Here is a 19,727-nt window from a genome sequence, read left to right on the forward strand (position 1 = left end):
TGGACGGTCCCTCAGTTTTACCTCACTTCAGGGTTAACCCCCCCCCCCCCCCCAGTTAAGTGGGAGATCTACACTCCTGCAGCACTGAGTGGCCTGTCTGCAGACCAGTCAGTCCCTGATTGTAACCAGGCCTTGTTTATCACGTCCCCGTTGATTGATGAACCTGTGTTTTGTGGTTATAGACAAAGTATGGTATGCAGAACTCATTGAGAACACGTATTATAAGCATGTGTGCAACAGAAAGAGAAGAGACGAGTTACAGCGGACAGACGGATCAGTCTTTTCATCTGCAGTGGTCCAATAGGACGTGTTTCACTTTCTACAAGTTGAAGTTTTTAATTGTTTTGTCACACAAAATGAGGCGTCTGAATCAATCAAAGAGAGAGAGAGAGAGAGACACTCCAGCTGGGGGACAGTGGGACAGGGGGACATGAGGACAAGGGGATAGCGGGACAGGGGGACAGTGGACAGTGGGACAAGGGGACAGGAGGCAGGGGACAGGTGGACAGGGGAGAGTGGGAGAAGGGGATAGCGGGGCAGGAGGACAGTGGGACAAGGGGACAGGGGGACAGGAGGACAGTGGAACAGGTGGACAGGAGGACAGTGGGACAGGGGTACAGGTGGACAGTGGGACAGGAGGACAGTGGGACAAGGGGACAGGAGGACAGTGGGGACAAGGGGATAGCGGGGACAGTGGGACAGGTGGACAGTGGGACAGGGGGCAGGAGGACAGTGGAACAGGTGGACAGTGGGACAAGGGGGATAGCGGGACAGTGGGGACAGGTGGACAAGGGGACAGGGGGCAGGAGGACAGTGGAACAGACAGTGGAACAGGTGGACAGTGGGACAAGGGGGGATAGCGGGACAGTGGGACAAGGGGGACAGTGGAGAGGTGGACCAGGGGGACAGTGAGCTGCAGAAGGGGCTCTGCTCGGACCTGGCATGAAGCCCAGCTGCAGGTCAATACTTCCAGAGACAGCAGTCCCTCCCCTGAGACGTCTTCGTTCCCACCGCCACCCCTCTCCTGGAGCGGTCAACTTTCCTCCTCTGCCCGGGGAGGGAGGAGGGAGGAGGGAGGTGGGGGGGCTGCAGGCTCCCGGCCGGTCCTCTCCTCTCCTCTCCTCTCCCTCCCCGGATCCCGTTAGCCCAGCCAAGACGGGACACCGTACCGGGGAAGTGATCCGAGTTCTCGCGGTGAATGGCGCGCAGGGCCCCGGGAGTCTCCCGGTAGTAGTTTACCGGAGAATAGAAGTGAACTTTTGAGGCGCGCGGAGCCGCTAACGGTCAACAACCCCCCCCAAGCCCCCCCCCCCCCCCGGAGACTCCAGGCTCGGATCGCTGCACCGAACAAAGACCCGGAGTCTCCCGACACACACACACACACACACACCACACACACACACACAACACACACACACACACACACACACACACACACACACACACACACTTCTCTCAGTTTGAAGCCTCCCGCTTCCACACGACAACGAGTGGAAACCGGGAGTTTGATCGGTGCCTCGCGGCGGCGGCGAGAGAGTGCGAGTGACCCGCCCGGGGGAGCGGAGCGACTCACCGGTCAGTCCGTACAGGGTGAGCAGGGGACGTCCAGAGCCGCAGTCCCGGGGACGGTACGGTCATCCTGCTGCGTCCTGGTCTCTCCTCCATGGTTCCCGAGTGTGAGTGAGTGTGCTGCTGCTGCTGCTCTCTCTCTCTCTCTCTCTCTCCTCCTCTCCTCTCCTCTCTCCTCTCTCTCTCTCTCTCTCTCTCTCTCTCTCTCTCTCTCTCTCTCTCTCTCTCTCTCCTCCCCCCTCCCCCTCCCTCCCTCTCTCCATAGCGACCAGGCCCGATCCACGTTAACGGGACAACAAACAGGAACGCGCGGTGGCGCACGCGCACGCGCACGCGGGCCCTCGGATTCCCCGCCACGGTCCCACGTGCTTTATTTTTCTCCCGCGTCGGTCCGGTGATGAAGTGCAGGTTTAACGTGGCTGCAGTGACTTTACGAGCCTCCGCCTTCAAAACTTTTTTATTGAGTTCTACAAGTATAGCTTGATATCCAGCATTTCATGTCATTGAATTCCCGCGCCACAGGAATTTAATGACATGTTGAAGGGTTTGAGGAGGCCAAAGGAGGAGACATGGAGATTATAGACCCTCAAATGACACAACAAAAATTACTTAATTCAATTGCAAAGCCATGAGGAAAATACCTAAGCAATGAACTGAAAAAAAAATAGCATAACAACAAAAAGGTGACTAAATAGAAAGAAACGAGCACCCAACACATGACCACATAGAAACACTAACAACTGCAAAGTAACACAAAATGACAAATAAAAAGTAGAAATCAATCATGAAAAAATCTACGCAACATCAAAGACGTACAAAACTGACAATGGCAACATCAAAGACGTACAAAACTGAAAATGACAACAGCAAAGACAACAAAAAAAACTACCAAAACATAACCACTGTAAAAATAATTAAAATCACTGCACAGTAACATAAGATCAATAAACAGTGTAAAACAATTAGAAAAAAAGCCAGGCAATCACAAAAACACACAAACTTCACAGAAAACGACACAAGTAATCGCAAAGCGACTGGGCGTTTTTCTCCCCTGCGTTTTCCCCCCAAAATAATCTGTCCACACGTCACTGTGAAGGTGAGGCCAAATATGTGCATGTCGTCTATATGGGCAATTGCGACTGGTCATTAGGGGCCACCTGGTGTCATCAGACAGAACTGCATGCAAAGTTTGCTATTAATTCTTTAAGATTATCTACAATATTTATTTCTCTGTGAATACACCCTCCTCTTCCACAGTAAATAATCACTGTGTGAGGACTGTCCTGCCTGGTTATTGTCCCCTCTCGCTGCTTCAGGCTTTGTTTCCTCCTGATCCACACTCATGGTGCATTAGTGTAACTCGCCCTCTCTCACCATGCAGTGTGTATTGCATGCAGTAAGGTGTGAGTGCTCAGGCTGTGGCTCCACTCATCATATCACGTGATTTTTGCTCAGAGCTGATTGGCTGGCGCTGATTTAGGCACTGCTTCACAGACGCCAGCTTGTTAGCAGTTAAAGCGTGTAAAGAGTGTGAAACTTTCACTTTGGCGGAGAAAATTAAATAAAGTGGTCGTAATGTGTGACGTGGCGAGGAAGACCGTCTTAAGAATCTCGACAGTTTGTAGCTTCAGCGGTGGTTGAGTGGTTGAGTGGTGGTCTTTGAAAAATCATGACCTGGTTTGAATCCCGTTCTTGATGTTTTTATTTTTAAATTACTTTTTTGTTGTTGTTTATGATCGGCTATTTCCAAGGCTCAACATTTTTACGGGATCAACGCCTATGTGGTCGTTATCATGTTGTGGCTAAAAGGTTTGGAAATCAATAGTTTCACGAGACCTGAAATAAAATCTTGCCCCTCCAAGTATTTACATATAGAAACACCACTGCATACGGATTATTTACTCGGTGACTCACCAAATGCACAAGTAAATGCAGAAGACACAGAGAAAAATAGAAGATTGACTGAGTCATTTAGGTCTGCTTCTACTCCTGCATATCAGCAGCTTCTGCAGCGCCACCTGGAGCACGTGGTCATCGGTGGCCCCGCCTCCCGGAATCCTGTACGCACTTTGCATGCAATTTTTTTGAAGGTGTGAAAAAAGATTTTTAATTTGAAAGCGGTGTTTGTTTTTGTCTCTGCCTAAGTTTTGCTGTTTTCACCTGAGTTTCTGCACGTCTTTGCCGTACACACCTCTGAGCCAAGCCGGCATTTTAGAAATGCCCTGTGTTTTTAAAAAAAACAAACAAACAACAACAACAACACGTTTTGGGGATTGGAAAATGTGGATGATCGGCCAAAGACGTTGCTTTTATGTGAAACGGCGTTCTCGTGTGGACGGCCCCTCAAGACGACTTGAAAGTCAAACGACAACAAAATAACACAAAAGTACAAGAAATGGGTGCAAAAGTATTATTAATACGGCCAATATGAAGACAAATTTAATAGAAAAATGACATAATTATGCACACTTAAAATGACTGCAACCAACTACTGCAAAGTAACAAGAGGATGCCAGTGAAAAGGGGTCAAACATAATGATGAAAAACAACAGAAAGAGATATAAGCAGCCACAAATAGACGCATTGGAGCAAGAAAAAGGGACAAACAACTCCCAAAAACTCAAAACGGACAAGAAGAAACTACATGATATCACCAGTAAAAGGCTGAAAATGATAAGAACAATAAACAAAGCAGCTACAAAGAGAGAGAAAAAAGTGACCAGAAACAAATGCAAACAGCCACAGGCAGACTCATGACGATCACGAAGAGAGAAACAACTGCAAAGAGGCTCAAAGAAAGAAAAGCACAAAGAGAATGAAACTGACCTGAATGAGACACAGACACTCCAAATGAAAAGAAAGAGGCTCAGTGACAGAATTAAGAAGAAAATTGAGCTAAAGCGATGGTGAAACAAAGTCCAAATGCCCAGAATGCGGCACAAACAATCACAAGGATACGACATTACAACATAAAAGAGAGACGCACATCAACAGAGATGCAACGTTACCGAAAAGAGACATAAACAATTACAGAGACGTACGAGATGAAAAATGACCAGACGGAGACACAAACATTCACCGACATGGAAAAATGAAGCTGAAAGATACACAAGCAACTCGAAAGAAGCACAAAAGGACCACAAAGAGTCACAAACAACCGCAAAATGACAAGCGGCAAATATGAAAACATTACGTTGGGAAACAGATATGAAACAAACGTAAGAATTTCATCTCTCACAACCTTTACCGACATGTGTCCAGGAGCCATGATTGTCAATAGTGAGAGAGTTTCTGATGCTTTGTGTAAATATTACCACAACAGGTTTGATGTAGATTCACAAAAGAATGTTCATTTGGAGATTTGTTTGGGCATATTCATTATTCAGATTTCATCATTCAGATACATACAGGTGAACACAACAACAACAACAAAGGTCTTATTATAGGAAATGAAAACTTTGCAAGCGATCCCAAAATAAAAGTCACAGATTTGAAACCAAAGTGCTTCACGATGATGCATGGAACATTGACTCAATACCAACTCTTGACACGTTACCGTGACGACTTCAAACATTATTACATTTACCTGTTTGATGATCTTTGGTGGGGGAAAAGGTCCTGACGGCGTATCTGCAGTCTGTCTCGCTGTCTTTTTGTCTCGTCATTTAACGGCGGGGCGACTCAGTGATGTGGAGATCTGTGCACCGGAGGGGTTGCACCATCTGCTGCTGTAGGTTTGGGCACTTGGCCAGGCTGCAGGATGGACGCGGGACTCCTCGGATCAGGCTGAAGACTTGAAACATCCCTTACAGCCCCAAAGCGGCTGCACCGGTACGATACTGTGGAGACGGGGGGGGGGACGTCGTGGTCGTTGATGTAACAGTGGAGGGATTCTCCGTCATTTTCGTTTCAGACTGATGACATAACACAAATGAAATAGATGATGAAGTCGATTTACACTCACGACAAGGAGCCCATTCATAAAAATAAAAAACCCAGCTTAACGCACTGGAATGGACTGTAGTTGTTGCATATGAGGTCAAATTACTCACTTAGCAGCCGGTCGATGTGAGCAGCAGCCCCCAGGCCCCACATCCTCACCAAGCACACGACCTTCAACTAGAAATTGTAGGTTTTTTTCTCAATTGAGCATTTCTTTGATGATAAAAACCGATTTGAAAACCGATTTGAAGTAGTAATGAAACAGTGATATAAGAGGACCATGACCCAGAGGGAACATGTAACATGGACTGTGAAAATGTGCACACAAAAAACCCTCAAATGATTGCATCCATACAAAAAAAAAAAAAAGTACGAGAAATAGATGGAAACACAGTGAAGGTTTGGTTTGGCCTGAATGAGAAAGACATTTAAAAAGCTATCTCTTTTCTAAAGGAAAGAATTAAATTGAAAAAAAAACTGTAATTGAATTGGGGGGGATTCCTTTCCTCTAATGGCACACTTGGGAAAACAGACATTACAAGTGAATGGAAGCCATTTATTGTGCAAACAACTGTTTACATTTCCAGCTTGATTATCATCTTCACTGCAGCGACTGAACAGATAAAGGTTGCTGCTTTCTGACACGTTGCCCTTTCCCTGTGTCTTTTGGTGGCGTCCTGTGTGGATCACGCGACACGCTGCTGGTTGCTGCAGCCACCGAGCCCTGCAGCTATTCATAGTTGCAATTTTCATTTGGAGGTTTGAACGTGTAAGCTGATATTAACTCTGCCTCCACGAACCACGTCGGTGCAGGCTCCTGGAGTCCAGCTGGAGACTCAATCACTCCCTTTATATTCAGCACAAATGAAATCATAAATGGAAATGCGTCCATTTTGAGGCACTGGTGGCTTACAGATTGTGGAAACGAGCTTGTGAGCGGACGTTTGTTCGCTCGAATCCCGTTGAGTGCCATTGGGCAGAGCCCTTAACTTCCAATTGCTTCTTCCTCACAGGCCTGTAACCAGTCATTTGAGGGGCACGTTCTGTGCTCCTGGTGCCGGCTTTAGATCCCGTGTAAATGCGTGGGTTGTGTCAGGAAGTCAATCCTGCGCCTGAATTACCAGACCCGCCATGGCAACCCGCTGAAGGAAGCAGCTAGAGACAGAAAAACAAGCAGAACTTGTCACCCGAGTAAATTAAAATGGCAGATAAGATTTTTGGACTCGTGCAAGAATATCCATCCATCCACCCATCCATCCATCTCTGATACTTTTATCGGAGTTGAAACAGGGTGGCGGGGGTTCTGGAGCCAGTGGCAGCTCGGTGCATCAGGACACAACACACACTGACACCGTCTGTCACACAGAACTGGCAAAATGCCACAAAATTGACCTTGAACACCTGTTTTTTTGAGTTATGGCAGAGAGAAGCCATGCAAAAAAACCAAAAAACATGCAAACTCCACAGAGAAAAGCCAACACTGTGTCCACTCTTTATAAAACCGCGCAGAGTTCTGCATGTAAGTTTCTTGTGCCACCGCCCGGCCTCGCTGACGAGCCGGCCTCGGCGTTTAAATAATTACTCAGTCATGGGAAAGTTGAATACGACATTGTTGAGGCACATATTTTGTAGACAATGTGTAACCAGTGTGAGAAAGCTCGTTCTAGAACTGCGGGGAAAACAGGGAAGTAAATGTGAAAGTTAATAAAAAACCCCAGGAGATCCGCCAGTGAAGGACGAAGCAATAACGTGCAAGCGAAGAGCTGGGGATGTATGGCTCCGCGCAGACGCACCGTGGCGACTGTCCTGAAACAACGTGGTGATGAAACACTCCCGCATTGTTCTTTTCACTGAGGTAATTACAGCTTTTACACATCCAGGAATCTGCCATTGTGAGCAGTGTAGCGCTGTTATCATGCACTGACGCTTGAAATGATAAACCTGCTCCCTCAGCAGTTTTTGGCGGGACATCATATTTATTCACTGGAGATAAGCAGAAATGCTTGTATCAATGTGGCTCCGTCATGTTGAGCCACCAGCCTCATTCTTCACGGTTGTAGGACAACGCGTCCACATCAGCACCCTCAGTGGACAACTCGTCCATGGAGGACATTTCAGAATTGTTTGGAGAAAATAAATCCTGTACAATGTAGTTTTACATGTTATTTCAAATTGATTTCTTATACAATTTTCATACATCAAGTATATGTTGATGTATATTTAGTGTATATCCTATTTAGAATCATATGGCTTTGTTTACCATTTTCTTATGTTGTGTCAAATATACTTAATAATCCTTCAAAATGTGTCAAATATACTTTGAAATCCCATACTTCAAATCTATAAGGCGAAAAGAAAATGAGTTGTGGACAAGTTGTCCAGGGATGTAGTTTTATGGACAAGTTGTCCAGGGTCACAGTTTTATGGACAAGTTGTCCAGGGATGTAGTTTTGTGGACAAGTTGTCCATGGATGCAGTTTTGTGGACAAGTTGTCCAGGGTCACAGTTTTGTGGACAAGTTGTCCAGGGATGTAGTTTTGTGGACAAGTTGTCCAGGGTCACAGTTTTGTGGACAAGTTGTCCATGGATGTAGTTTTGTGGACAAGTTGTCCAGGGATGTAGTTTTGTGGACAAGTTGTCCAGGGTCACAGTTTTGTGGACAAGTTGTCCAGGGATGTAGTTTTGTGGACAAGTTGTCCAGGGTCACAGTTTTGTGGACAAGTTTTCCAGGGATGTAGTTTTGTGGACAAGTTGTCCAGGGATGTAGTTTTGTGGACAAGTTTTCCAGGGATGTAGTTTTGTGGACAAGTTGTCCAGGGTTGCAGGTTGTGGACAAGTTGTCCAGGGATGTAGTTTTGTGGACAAGTTGTCCAGGGATGTAGTTTTGTGGACAAGTTGTCCGGGGTCACAGTTTTGTGGACAAGTTGTCCAGGGATGTAGTTTTGTGGACAAGTTGTCCAGGGATGTAGTTTTGTGGACAAGTTGTCCAGGGTTGCAGGTTGTGGACAAGTTGTCCAGGGATGTAGTTTTGTGGACAAGTTGTCCAGGGTTGCAGGTTGTGGACAAGTTGTCCAGGGTTGCAGGTTGTGGACAAGTTGTCCAGGGATGTAGTTTTGTGGACAAGTTGTCCAGGGTTGCAGGTTGTGGACAAGTTGTCCAGGGATGTAGTTTTGTGGACAAGTTGTCCAGGGTTGCAGGTTGTGGACAAGTTGTCCAGGGTTGCAGGTTGTGGACAAGTTGTCCAGGGATGTAGTTTTGTGGACAAGTTGTCCAGGGTCACAGTTTTGTGGACAAGTTGTCCAGGGATGTAGTTTTGTGGACAAGTTGTCCAGGGTCACAGTTTTGTGGACAAGTTTTCCAGGGATGTAGTTTTGTGGACAAGTTGTCCAGGGATGTAGTTTTGTGGACAAGTTTTCCAGGGATGTAGTTTTGTGGACAAGTTGTCCAGGGTTGCAGGTTGTGGACAAGTTGTCCAGGGATGTAGTTTTGTGGACAAGTTGTCCAGGGATGTAGTTTTGTGGACAAGTTGTCCGGGGTCACAGTTTTGTGGACAAGTTGTCCAGGGATGTAGTTTTGTGGACAAGTTGTCCAGGGATGTAGTTTTGTGGACAAGTTGTCCAGGGTTGCAGGTTGTGGACAAGTTGTCCAGGGTTGCAGGTTGTGGACAAGTTGTCCAGGGATGTAGTTTTGTGGACAAGTTGTCCAGGGTTGCAGGTTGTGGACAAGTTGTCCAGGGATGTAGTTTTGTGGACAAGTTGTCCAGGGTTGCAGGTTGTGGACAAGTTGTCCAGGGTTGCAGGTTGTGGACAAGTTGTCCAGGGATGTAGTTTTGTGGACAAGTTGTCCAGGGTTGCAGGTTGTGGACAAGTTGTCCAGGGTTGCAGGTTGTGGACAAGTTGTCCAGGGATGTAGTTTTGTGGACAAGTTGTCCAGGGTTGCAGGCTGTGGACAAGTTGTCCAGGGATGTAGTTGTGTGGACAAGTTGTCCAGGGTTGCAGGTTGTGGACAAGTTGTCCAGGGATGTAGTTTTGTGGACAAGTTGTCCAGGGTTGCAGGTTGTGGACAAGTTGTCCAGGGATGTAGTTTTGTGGACAAGTTGTCCAGGGTTGCAGGCTGTGGACAAGTTGTCCAGGGATGTAGTTGTGTGGACAAGTTGTCCAGGGTTGCAGGTTGTGGACAAGTTGTCCAGGGATGTAGTTTTGTGGACAAGTTGTCCAGGGTTGCAGGTTGTGGACAAGTTGTCCATGGACTGTGCAGGGACCTTGGTCCCCCTGCAGAACGTGAGTCTCAGTCTCCCTCGGTCTCCGGCTTCACTGTGATTAAAGCGTGACCCACGATGTGTCACCACACGACCCCCCCCCCCCCCCCCCCCCTCCCCCCTCCCCCCTGCCTTTCTACCCTCTGCTGGTTTATTTATATCCTCAAAGAGCCGTAACTCCCCAGGTGAGAGTGCTGCCCTTTTCACCAATCAATCTCGCCTCCGGGGCCACTTTGCATTGCGATGCTAACGTTAGCGCAGGAGGGAGGCTCTTGTCTTCATGAGACAATAATTCACGGCTTATTGTTTTACCACTAAATATTTCACACGCTAATGATATCAGCAATTTGGGTGGAAAATACTTGCAGCGAATCGTGTTTTCACACCACAGTGCATGTGACCCGAACGCCCTGAGGAGGTTGAATTGTTTGTGTGCCTTCATAGGCCGTGACCTTTGTTATTGTGGTTCCCTCATTAAGGTTTTATGCCACAAAAAGTCTTCTCAGTCAGTGTTAGTACAGTTTCTCTTTGCACTAGAGGAAGCTGCTCCGGCAGCACAGAGGAGGCGCGTCCACACGTCGTCTGGGACGTTTGGTTTTACAGACTGTGAAAACAGCCTTTGTTCAACACGGCATTCCTCACTAGTCACATTGGTGAGCCGGGCCTTGCACACCTCTAATCCCCCCCCCCCGCCATCCCCCCATCCAGTAGCCACACTCATGTTGCCATGCCCGACCAAGACGAGCATCCAGAGCAGGGAGAGGTCGACCCCCTGCTGCTCCACGTACGACTGTCGGCCGTAGAAGAGTCATGAAAGGCACCAGCAACACACATTTCACCAATATTTAATGCTTTACAATGTTTAATGCTTTACAATGTTTAATGGTTTACAATGTGTGGAAATTCCCGCTAGAGTCTCAGTTCAGATGCTGTCAGTCAGACAGACGGACGCAGGTGTTTCTGTTGAGGATCCTCAAACAACGCAGGCGACTGCCATTTAAACACGAACGTCACCACAAGGTCCATAAATGTGTCTCACAACTGATCCCGTAAAAATACAAAATGAGTCCTATCTGTCATAGGAGAGGAGTAGAAAACAAGCCGAAGCTGCAAAGGCCATCGGTGCAGTTTAACTGGACAGAAAGTGACTTTAGAGCGCCACCTGCTGGACTTGAACCTAAAAACAAAGCGGCGAAAGACCCCAGTGAGTTGAAGTGATTCAAATATTGGAAACGTTTGCCTTTTTGGGGGTTATGTGAGTGAAGCAACTCCAGTAATGATCTCCAGGACCTTCCCCAGACCCACTTCATTTCTTTGTGATGCTGGCAGAAGCAGACTGGTTTGTTTTCTGTTCTTGTGTCTGTGTGGAACGACGTGACGCCACAGATGAGGTGACGACAGGAAGTGTGAGCTGAAATGTTCCTGGAGCTCCGTGGGACAGAGTCAGGACACGGGCAATTTGCAGTGAAGCCAAGGCTGCTGAGTGATAAAGGAAAACACCGGCATGATGCAAAGAGACACTGTTTTTAAAGAGGACTTTCTCAAGGGGAAAAAAAAAAAACATGGGTATAAACTAAAAGAACATTTAATCAAACTTGACATCAAAACCCCAGAAATGTCTCACAATATGATGTCGTGCTGGGCAGTGGACTGTTCATAGAGGAGCTTCTGGTCCTTTTTGCAGAATATTTAAAGTCCCAGTGAAATGTAAAACACTACTTTGTACACAAAAAATGTGTATATTATCGCAAATTGGACTCTAAACACGCTCAAAAACTCACCAAATTTAGCACGATCATAGAAACTGGCGAAAAACGAATTAAAATATTAAAAAATTACCCCCACGGTGCAAAATTGGCTCTCTAGCGCCATCTAGAAACACTAAATCACCCGCCACGGTCCGTAGACCTTATACAATGGACACGAAATGTGTTCGTCTCGTCGACATCTACAACTCACGCGCTCTAACTTTTGACCTAGCTCCAACGGGAAGTCTGCTATTTGCCTTTCAAAGTAAGATTTTCGCCCTCAAAAAGGCCCAAACGGAAAATCTAACTAGTCGTAGGGCGAAGGTCGTATCGGTTCAACGAACGCATCCGGAAATAGAGGAGATTGTTTACTTCAAAAATTTAGAGGGGATTTTTCTTACCTAGTTTCAAATGTGATTCTTCACATAAGACTGGAAGCGCACGAGTCCAACTGTCTGTCACTGAACTCACCACCACGACTCCAACAAGCAAATGCACAAAACAAACTTTTTAGTTTTTTAAATTTTTTACTGCATTTGGTTTTTCTGAAAATGAAATTTGACTGAAGGCAACACAAGAAAGCAGTCGTACAGTGAAGACAATATAATCTGAAGGTCACAACCACATAAATACTTCTGCAACACCTAAACACAAGTTGTGAATGTTGAACATTTGACTCTGATCACTGTTCGGTTTATGTGCAGATTGTAGACGCATAACCCTGAACACGATCCACGTTCCAGATTCCAACCAAGCAGAAGACAACGTCAACATGATGGAAAGTCACCGCTATTGGACGCGTCCGGATCAATCTTCTCTCAGGTAAGCTTCGGGTACGTCTTCGTCCTCGCTGCCGGAGGCAGCGTATTGCGCCATCCGCTCGACCTCCATCACCTTCGCTTCGGCCAACTTCTTCTCTGCATCCAGGGAGATTTTCTGCGCCGCCTCCACCTGCGTCTGAGCCACCTGGATGTTTGTCCTCGCTGTGACGGACGCGTGCTCGGCTCCTGGTGAAGACACGGAGACAGACGGCCGGCCCGGTCATTAAGCAGGCGCTCTTGTCCATCGTCCTCATTTTGTTTCACACAAAGCCGCCGCGGCTCGGCGCTAAATGATCTGCGCCGCGTCCAAAGTGTCAAAGCGACAGCTTGCTGAACAGGTATGGACACAAACGAAACACCGAAGGAGACGAGTCACAGCTAAACGCTTCCATTCATCACTAGAGGAGCGGTGACACACAGGTCCGGCCCACGCCCCGACGTCGTCTCACACACCTGAAGCGTACGCCGCCTCCGCCGCCACTTCACACAGCTTCAGCGCGGTCAGCCAGCTGGACTCGAAGCGCTTCCACTCACCCTGTCGGTCATCAACCTGTCGGGGCGGAGAGAGTGAGGAGCCCAGAGGCAGAGAGAGTCAGAGAGAGTCAGAGAGAGTCAGAGAGAGGCAGAGCGAGGCCGAGGGAGGCAGAGAGAGGCAGAGAGAGGCCGAGGGAGGCAGAGCGAGTCAGAGAGAGGCAGAGCGAGTCAGAGAGAGGCGCACACACACACACACACACACACACACACACACACACACACACACACACACACACACACACACACACACACACACACACACACACACACACACACACACACACACACACACACACACACACACACACACACACACACACACACACACTGACCTCCGTGCGCTGGCTGATGATCACCTGCCAGACTGAGTCCTCCTCTGCAGGACTCAGTTTTCCCAGTGAGGTCAGGTACTGCCTGTGCAGGGCGATGAGTGTGTGCACTGCCTGTTGGTGGAAACAAAGACTTTTAGAGTTGTAGAATAGATACATCATGCGTGTCCCAACTATGATGTATAACTATAACTATAACTAACTATAGCCCTTTACAATCACCCAGTGGTCCCAAAGTGCTTCACAACAAAGCTATAAAAACAATACATTAAGAAATAAATACGAGAATAATACATAAAAACAGTAAATAGAACACAGGTGTGACTGGAGGAGTGACGGTGCTGCAGGTTGGTGTAGCTTCCAGAGATTCATAACAACAGAACAGACAGAATAAATACTGTGTCCTCGACGGAGTTAAAAGACAACTTTTCTCAGTTGTTTCTGGGATTGAATGTGAAATGTTTGTCTTCAATGTTTTCTTGACACATTTGAAATGACGACAAATCTAAGTCTACATTTGTTGTAAGCGTGTTTCTTTATTTCCTGGGACACCGAGGGCTGTGCTCATGTTCGCTCTGACCCTACAGCCCAGCACGAGTACCGTTACTTACTTTAGAGTACTCTGTGACGGCGTCTATGACGGCCAAAGTGGTCTGTGAGAGAAAAGTACTGGAGCTGTCCGTTACCAGAGAGGCTGCTCGTCTGATCAGGGAGTCGTGGGAGAGATTCTCAGCCTGCAACGGAGACAAAGAGGACGGCCTCGGTCACCTGAACACACCTGACGGTCCAACTGAAAGCTACACACACACACACACACACACACACACACACACACACACACACACACACACACACACACACACACCGACTCACCTGTCTGAAAGGTACCGCACACAGAGCTGCGCCGCCCACGGCAACAGACGAGACACCTGAACGGAGAATGTTCGTCCATATTCTGGGTTTGAGAGGTTTTCTTGTGCCGAGTAGGACACGATGGGAACTCCTGAACGAAAGAAGACGAGTTAAATAGAATACATTTACATGTGAAAACGAGCGCAGTTATCGAATAAAAAAAAATATCCTGCACATTCGTACATTAAAAAAATATGTAGTCGATCATTCCTACGTTGTTCAGTACAGAAATATCTATCAATCTATTGAGTTGTTAAATGGGCGAGCTCATCACTTCCGGTTGTCGGTAATGACGACGTTATCAGACAAAGCGTGTTTCTCTTCTGAAACTAAAACATTTCATTTGAAAGAGATAGTCGGCTTGACAAAATATGCATCCCCGTGAAGAAACATACTAAGCAGAGAGTTTGAATTGAAAGGAAATTCTAAGTTTACCTGAAGAAACTGAGGAAGGCGGCTCCCCTCCTGAGCGCGGCCATGTTGGTCCGCCACTATAAAATGTTCGTGTCACTGATCAGAATAGTTCCTCCCTACGCTGTATCTTCAACGTGCATCACTGCCCTCTGCTGGTTATCGTTTATATTGCTCCTGTCATTAGTCCAAAATGATATATCAATAGACAGTAAAGACAATAAAGAGCACATGCCGCATCTACTGCGACTCCCTATTGCCGCTGGCGAGCGGTGGCGCCGCCATCTTGGCCCGGTCGTCCGCTCCGCTCAGTCTAATCTACTTGACAGGAGCAATGAAGTGTCAGAGACTTTAATAAACCATAATTCCATGAATACTGAACCGATCTTCACCTTGGTTTCTTTCCTTTAAACTTCATACATGTAGTTATGATACTGGACAGATAGTTTGGTGTATTCTGAGGTTCATAGTGGAATAAATAATAATAGAATGTTCTGATTTGTAATGCATCATAGGTTATTTATTTATAAAACACACACACACACACACACACACACACACACACACACACACACACACACACACACACACACACACACACACACACACACACACAAACCATGTTGTGCCTGAATGGACAGAGCCTTCCAGTGGGACACTCGGCTAAAGCACACCGTAAATGGGCCTGAACATGTAGGGGGGAAACAGCCAGTCTGGCAACCGCAGCCACCGGAGAGTCGCACCGCCGCATGCATCATCAAAATGCGACGCATCGTGGCAAAAACAAACTGAAGACAGCAGCACTGCCTCAGAGTCTGCCTCCATGATTAATACTTCCTCTTCATATGATTACTTAAAAGAATTTTATGAAAAGATAAGTGATGATCCAGGTGGGAAAATCTTATCTTTTAGTGTAAACTTTGCCCGCCGGGTTTCAAGAAGCAACTCCGTACATCAACAGCAAACCTGAGACGGCACATTGAACTGAAGCACCCGGCGAGCCTTTCAAGGTATGTGGAGGAACAGTGAACCAATAATGGGCTGAATATTGCTCTTTTATGATGCGAGTTCTAGAACTTTTCTTTGGGCAAACAAGTCGGGAAACAATCGATTCACTGAAAAGTGACAGATAATTAATGTTTAAATGTTTTGCACTTTGAGCTGTTTGAGCTTGTAGAAATATAGACAATTTCATTCAAAAGTAACTAAAAGTACTCTGGTATGTTACTTTTTTATTTTAGTACTTTGAGTTACTGATATTTTTTGGCAAGTAACTTGTAATTGTAATGGATTACAGTTTAAGTAAACTGCATTAATTATAATTTGGCTGATTTTTTACACGTGTGGTTTTTCTATTTCTATTGTTCTAATGTTTTATCCTCAGTTTTATGTATTTGTACGTACTTCTGATTTTTTTTATTCTTTTATGGACTCCTATGTCTGCAATAAAGATGATGATGATGATGATGATGATGATGATGATGATGATGATGATGATGATGATGATGATGATGGTGATGAGAACGTGTAAAACGTGTACGTGTCAGTATGTCTACAAAGAGTTGCACAAATCAAGGGAGAGATTTGATGAACAGATGCATGATGCTCACAGCTTTATGCAGAATATCGAATGCTCACACCATCCGACTGAGGTTCGCTTTCAGAGTAAAGGCACTGGTCGGCTCTCTGCAGCTTCCTTCAATTTTTTTGTAAACAAAACAAAAAGTTGCTCGTTCTGAATTAACTCCATTGGACTGTGGTGACCGCCGAGCTCGAGATGCCCCATCCAATATGGCGGCGACGCTGCCTCGCGCTCCAGCACCGGCACGAGGCTCTCCCAGTTTATGGCGCTGACCAACGCCGAGCAGCACGCACCCTGTGACGTCAACACGTCGGAGCATGCCTACTACGCTGGAATATAAACAAAGACAGGACGTCGCTCCGCTGTAAACTCTGCTCTTTTTTTTAAATTAATATTAATATAGAAACACATTGTTTCCGGGGACATGGAGTCTACGTTCCTGATGCGAGTGAGCGTGTTCACCGACCAAGGAGGCAGGAAATACATGGAGGATGTGACCGAGGTCATCGTCGAGCCCGAGCCGGGGGAAGACGAGCCGACGCCGGATGATCCGGAGGAGAGCGGAGGGGGAGACGGGACACTCAGTCCTCCCGCTGGGAACACTCATTCAGACGGGACCGGAGAGCCGGGAGACTCCCCGCGGGGGGATGAGCGGGACTCCCCGCGGGGGTCACACGCAGCCCGGGGGGATGACGACCGGGACTCGCCGGTCGGGTCACACGCAGCCCGGGGGGATGACGACCCGACGGAGGAACCGGCTTCGCGCGGGGGTCAGAGCCCGCCGCCGGTCCCGCCCGCCACCCCCCGCCGCTCCGTCGCGTTCTTCGCGGTGTTCGACGGCCACGGGGGTCGCGAGGCGGCGCAGTTCGCACGGGACTTTCTGTGGGAGTTCATCAAGAAGCAGCGGGGCTTCTGGTCCCGCAGCGACCGGGAGGTCTGCGCCGCCATCCGCAAGGGGTTCGTCGCCTGTCACCACGCGATGTGGAAGAAACTCCGTAAGTTCGTCCCTGCTGGTGGGAGGGGAGGGGTGGGGGTGTTTGTACCGGGGGGTTTGTACCGGGGGGTTTGTACCCGGGGGTTTGTACCGGGGTGTTTGTATCGGGGGGTTTGCACGACCCTCCCCCGCGGAGCTGCTCTCCGCGGCGGGCGGACCGAGAAGCTGCCGTGTGGCCTTCACGGTTCGCGGTAGCACCGCTCGCCCCGACCCGACCCGCGGTCAGTCCGCAGGGTGCCGAGATGTTCAGCGCGGGAGTGATTCGATCCGAACCTGCCGGGTGTTTGGAACGTCAACCGGCCGAACCGGCTGAACCGGCGAAGCTAACTGCTAGCGACCGGTTCACGTTTAACAAAGCACACCGGAGAACCGGGTCCTGCTGCTTTCAGGGTCCAGCAGTCTGGCACTGGTCTTCACAAGTGTCACCAAGCCAGTGTTTTGGACTTCTATTCCCGCTATCTTGTCATTTCCTCTTGAGAAAGAGTCCTGCAACGTGAGCGCTGCGGTGCCGGCGGTGTTATGGATTTTCTGGCTTCCCCGCTAACCAGTGCCCAGCTTTCTCTGGAGTCTGCGGTTGCTGGTGGTAACAGCTGGTGTTAAAACCAGGTGTGTGTGTGTGTGTGTGTGTGTGTGTGTGTGTGTGTGTGTGTGTGTGTGTGTGTGTGTGTGTGTGTGTGTGTGTAAAATGACAGTCCTGGCTGACGTTGAGCTGCGTGGCGACAGGATGCACAGGAAGCATTACTGGCGGTTACACCGATGTCCTCCGTCTTCACGTGCCCTGGCTAGCAGATGCCAGAGGAAGCTGGACACCAGTTAACACGGAAACCAGTAGACCAGCAACCCCGGCTGCGCTCTCGTGTCTTGGTTAGACATGCTGGGACATGTCAGCTGTGTCCAGCCTCCCTGATTAACTCTCACAGTTTGTACACAGTGGAAGTTCGTCATCGTCAACACAGATATGATATGACCTGATTTCCAGCTCGCTGTGTTCCTGCAGGGCACAAAGGGGGAACGTCAGCGACTCCATTGGTGATCTGCAGCTGAGAACATGTTGATCTTTCCAGGTTTAGCCACGGTGGTCAACCTGAACATGTTTGCCCCCGATAAGACGATTACTTATGGATCACTGTTACTGTCCTAAGACAATGAAACTCATTCCAACAAGCAGCAGCTTCTCTTTATCTTTCAAAAATATACTGTAGCAAGTTGAAGAATGTATTATTCTGACAGTATTTAGGACGCGTTTACATGGCGACCATTTCAAGTGAACTTGTAAAACCGTTGTTGGTTTTGTGTATCCGTTCACATGGTAACGACGCTCAGAGCCAATGCAAATGTGACTTTTCCAGAACAGCTCCCAGGGTGGAGCTTTGAGACAGACAAAAATGACACCTCTTGGAAACGCCAGGGACTTTCAAAGTAAAAGTACCAAGTCCAGGAGAATCTGGACTGGGAGTCATGACACCAGGGAGGAAACCTTGTTCTGATTCTCCACCTGCTGCACTGCGGAGGACCGGAGGTCGTGAGGGCGGCTGAGAAAATCCCTGGTTTCACAGGACCTCACCCTTAAAGATATTTACAGCGGTCAACTTCAGAAGGCCACTTCCTTCTCGAGAGACCTCACCCACCCTCCACGCCGCCTGTTCTCACCCCTCCCTCCGGTAAAACATGCAAACTGGGCACAAAAAACAAAAACAAACCGCCTCAAGCACAGTTTCTACCCGCAGGCTGTGAGAGCTCAACACACACTGCACAATCATTTGACACTGAACAATTTGCACGGCTCACATTCCCTTCGGCACTTTTTAGAAATGCTTCTTGGTTGTGCATATTTTAATATTGATATCTTTCTCTCTATTATATTTTTTCTGCTATTGTGTTTTTTCCATTGCTGTCACTGTTTCTGTCACAACATTTCACTGCTGCTCACACTGTTTTAACATCGATGGAGAGTGACAATAAAAGACTTCTATTCTATTCTGCGTCTCCTTGAGACGCCGCGCGAGCAGAGCAGCGGCAGGAAAACACGTGTGGAGTCATTTCAGCTACAGTAAAGCACAGGCAAGGCTCACGGGTCGGAAATTTCCAATCTGTGAATTATGTTGGTATCAGAACCCGATACGGATACTGTATACGATCGGCCCCATCCCAACCCAGTACCACAGAAAACAGGCAGTCGGCACCCCATTCTGGACCGTCGAGGTCTGAACAGGTTTTTAAGGGTCATCGTGTCCAGGACTTGGTGCAAGATGACTTTCATGTCCCAACTGCACCTCAACAATGGTGGTTCCTTCAGTTTGCGTTTCAAGGGTACTCCTATCAGTTCAGGGTCCCTACGGTGTTTCCCAGGTGTGATGCTGTAGCTCTGACCCCATGGCAGACTCTAGGGGGGGGGGGGGGGGGGGTCAGATCTGGCTCTATCCAGACGATCGACTGATGTATGCACCGAGTCATAAGGTTACATCACACAAGGGGTTCCTCTGGTTTCCCTTCCCTTTCCATGGGAGTTCATGCGAATGCCTGTCTCCATTGCTGCCTCTCTCCGTGGCCGCGGTACGTACCAGCAGTGTGGCTTTTCACTTCAACCACCAGGGGAGAACCAGGTCCGTGAACGAAAGTTACATATG

At 47.9% G+C, this 19,727-nt stretch overlaps 3 protein-coding genes across 3 annotated transcripts in view; 1 reads left to right on the top strand and 2 right to left on the bottom strand.

Annotated features, from left to right (window-relative positions):
• Positions 1-5,664, bottom strand: part of nectin3a (nectin cell adhesion molecule 3a) — a gene marked incomplete at its 5' end in the record, with an annotated part of 43,027 nt that extends 37,363 nt beyond the window's left edge. Inside the window, one exon of the mRNA XM_080511297.1 lies at positions 5,622-5,664. Within this exon, the coding sequence (XP_080367423.1) occupies positions 5,622-5,664 (43 nt within the window). The remainder of the gene's footprint in view (positions 1-5,621) is intronic.
• A 6,133-nt stretch (positions 5,665-11,797) lies between these two features.
• On the bottom strand, positions 11,798-14,599 carry diabloa (diablo, IAP-binding mitochondrial protein a). Its single transcript, XM_080502889.1, has 6 exons — positions 14,549-14,599; positions 14,075-14,204; positions 13,813-13,935; positions 13,205-13,315; positions 12,792-12,888; positions 11,798-12,524 (listed from the first exon to the last, which is right to left on the bottom strand). Exons 1-6 carry the CDS (start codon positions 14,590-14,592, stop codon positions 12,325-12,327), a joined length of 705 nt encoding a protein of 234 aa, XP_080359015.1. The 5' UTR covers positions 14,593-14,599; the 3' UTR covers positions 11,798-12,324.
• A 1,854-nt stretch (positions 14,600-16,453) lies between these two features.
• The window catches only part of LOC308136335 (protein phosphatase 1D-like), an 11,319-nt gene continuing 8,045 nt past the window's right edge, over positions 16,454-19,727 (top strand). Inside the window, exon 1 of the mRNA XM_080504651.1 lies at positions 16,454-17,101. Within this exon, the coding sequence (XP_080360777.1) occupies positions 16,531-17,101 (571 nt within the window). The 5' untranslated portion in view covers positions 16,454-16,530. The remainder of the gene's footprint in view (positions 17,102-19,727) is intronic.

This window comes from Blennius ocellaris (genome assembly GCF_963422515.1).
Source record: "Blennius ocellaris genome assembly, chromosome: 2".
Taxonomy (NCBI): Eukaryota; Metazoa; Chordata; class Actinopteri; order Blenniiformes; family Blenniidae; genus Blennius; species Blennius ocellaris.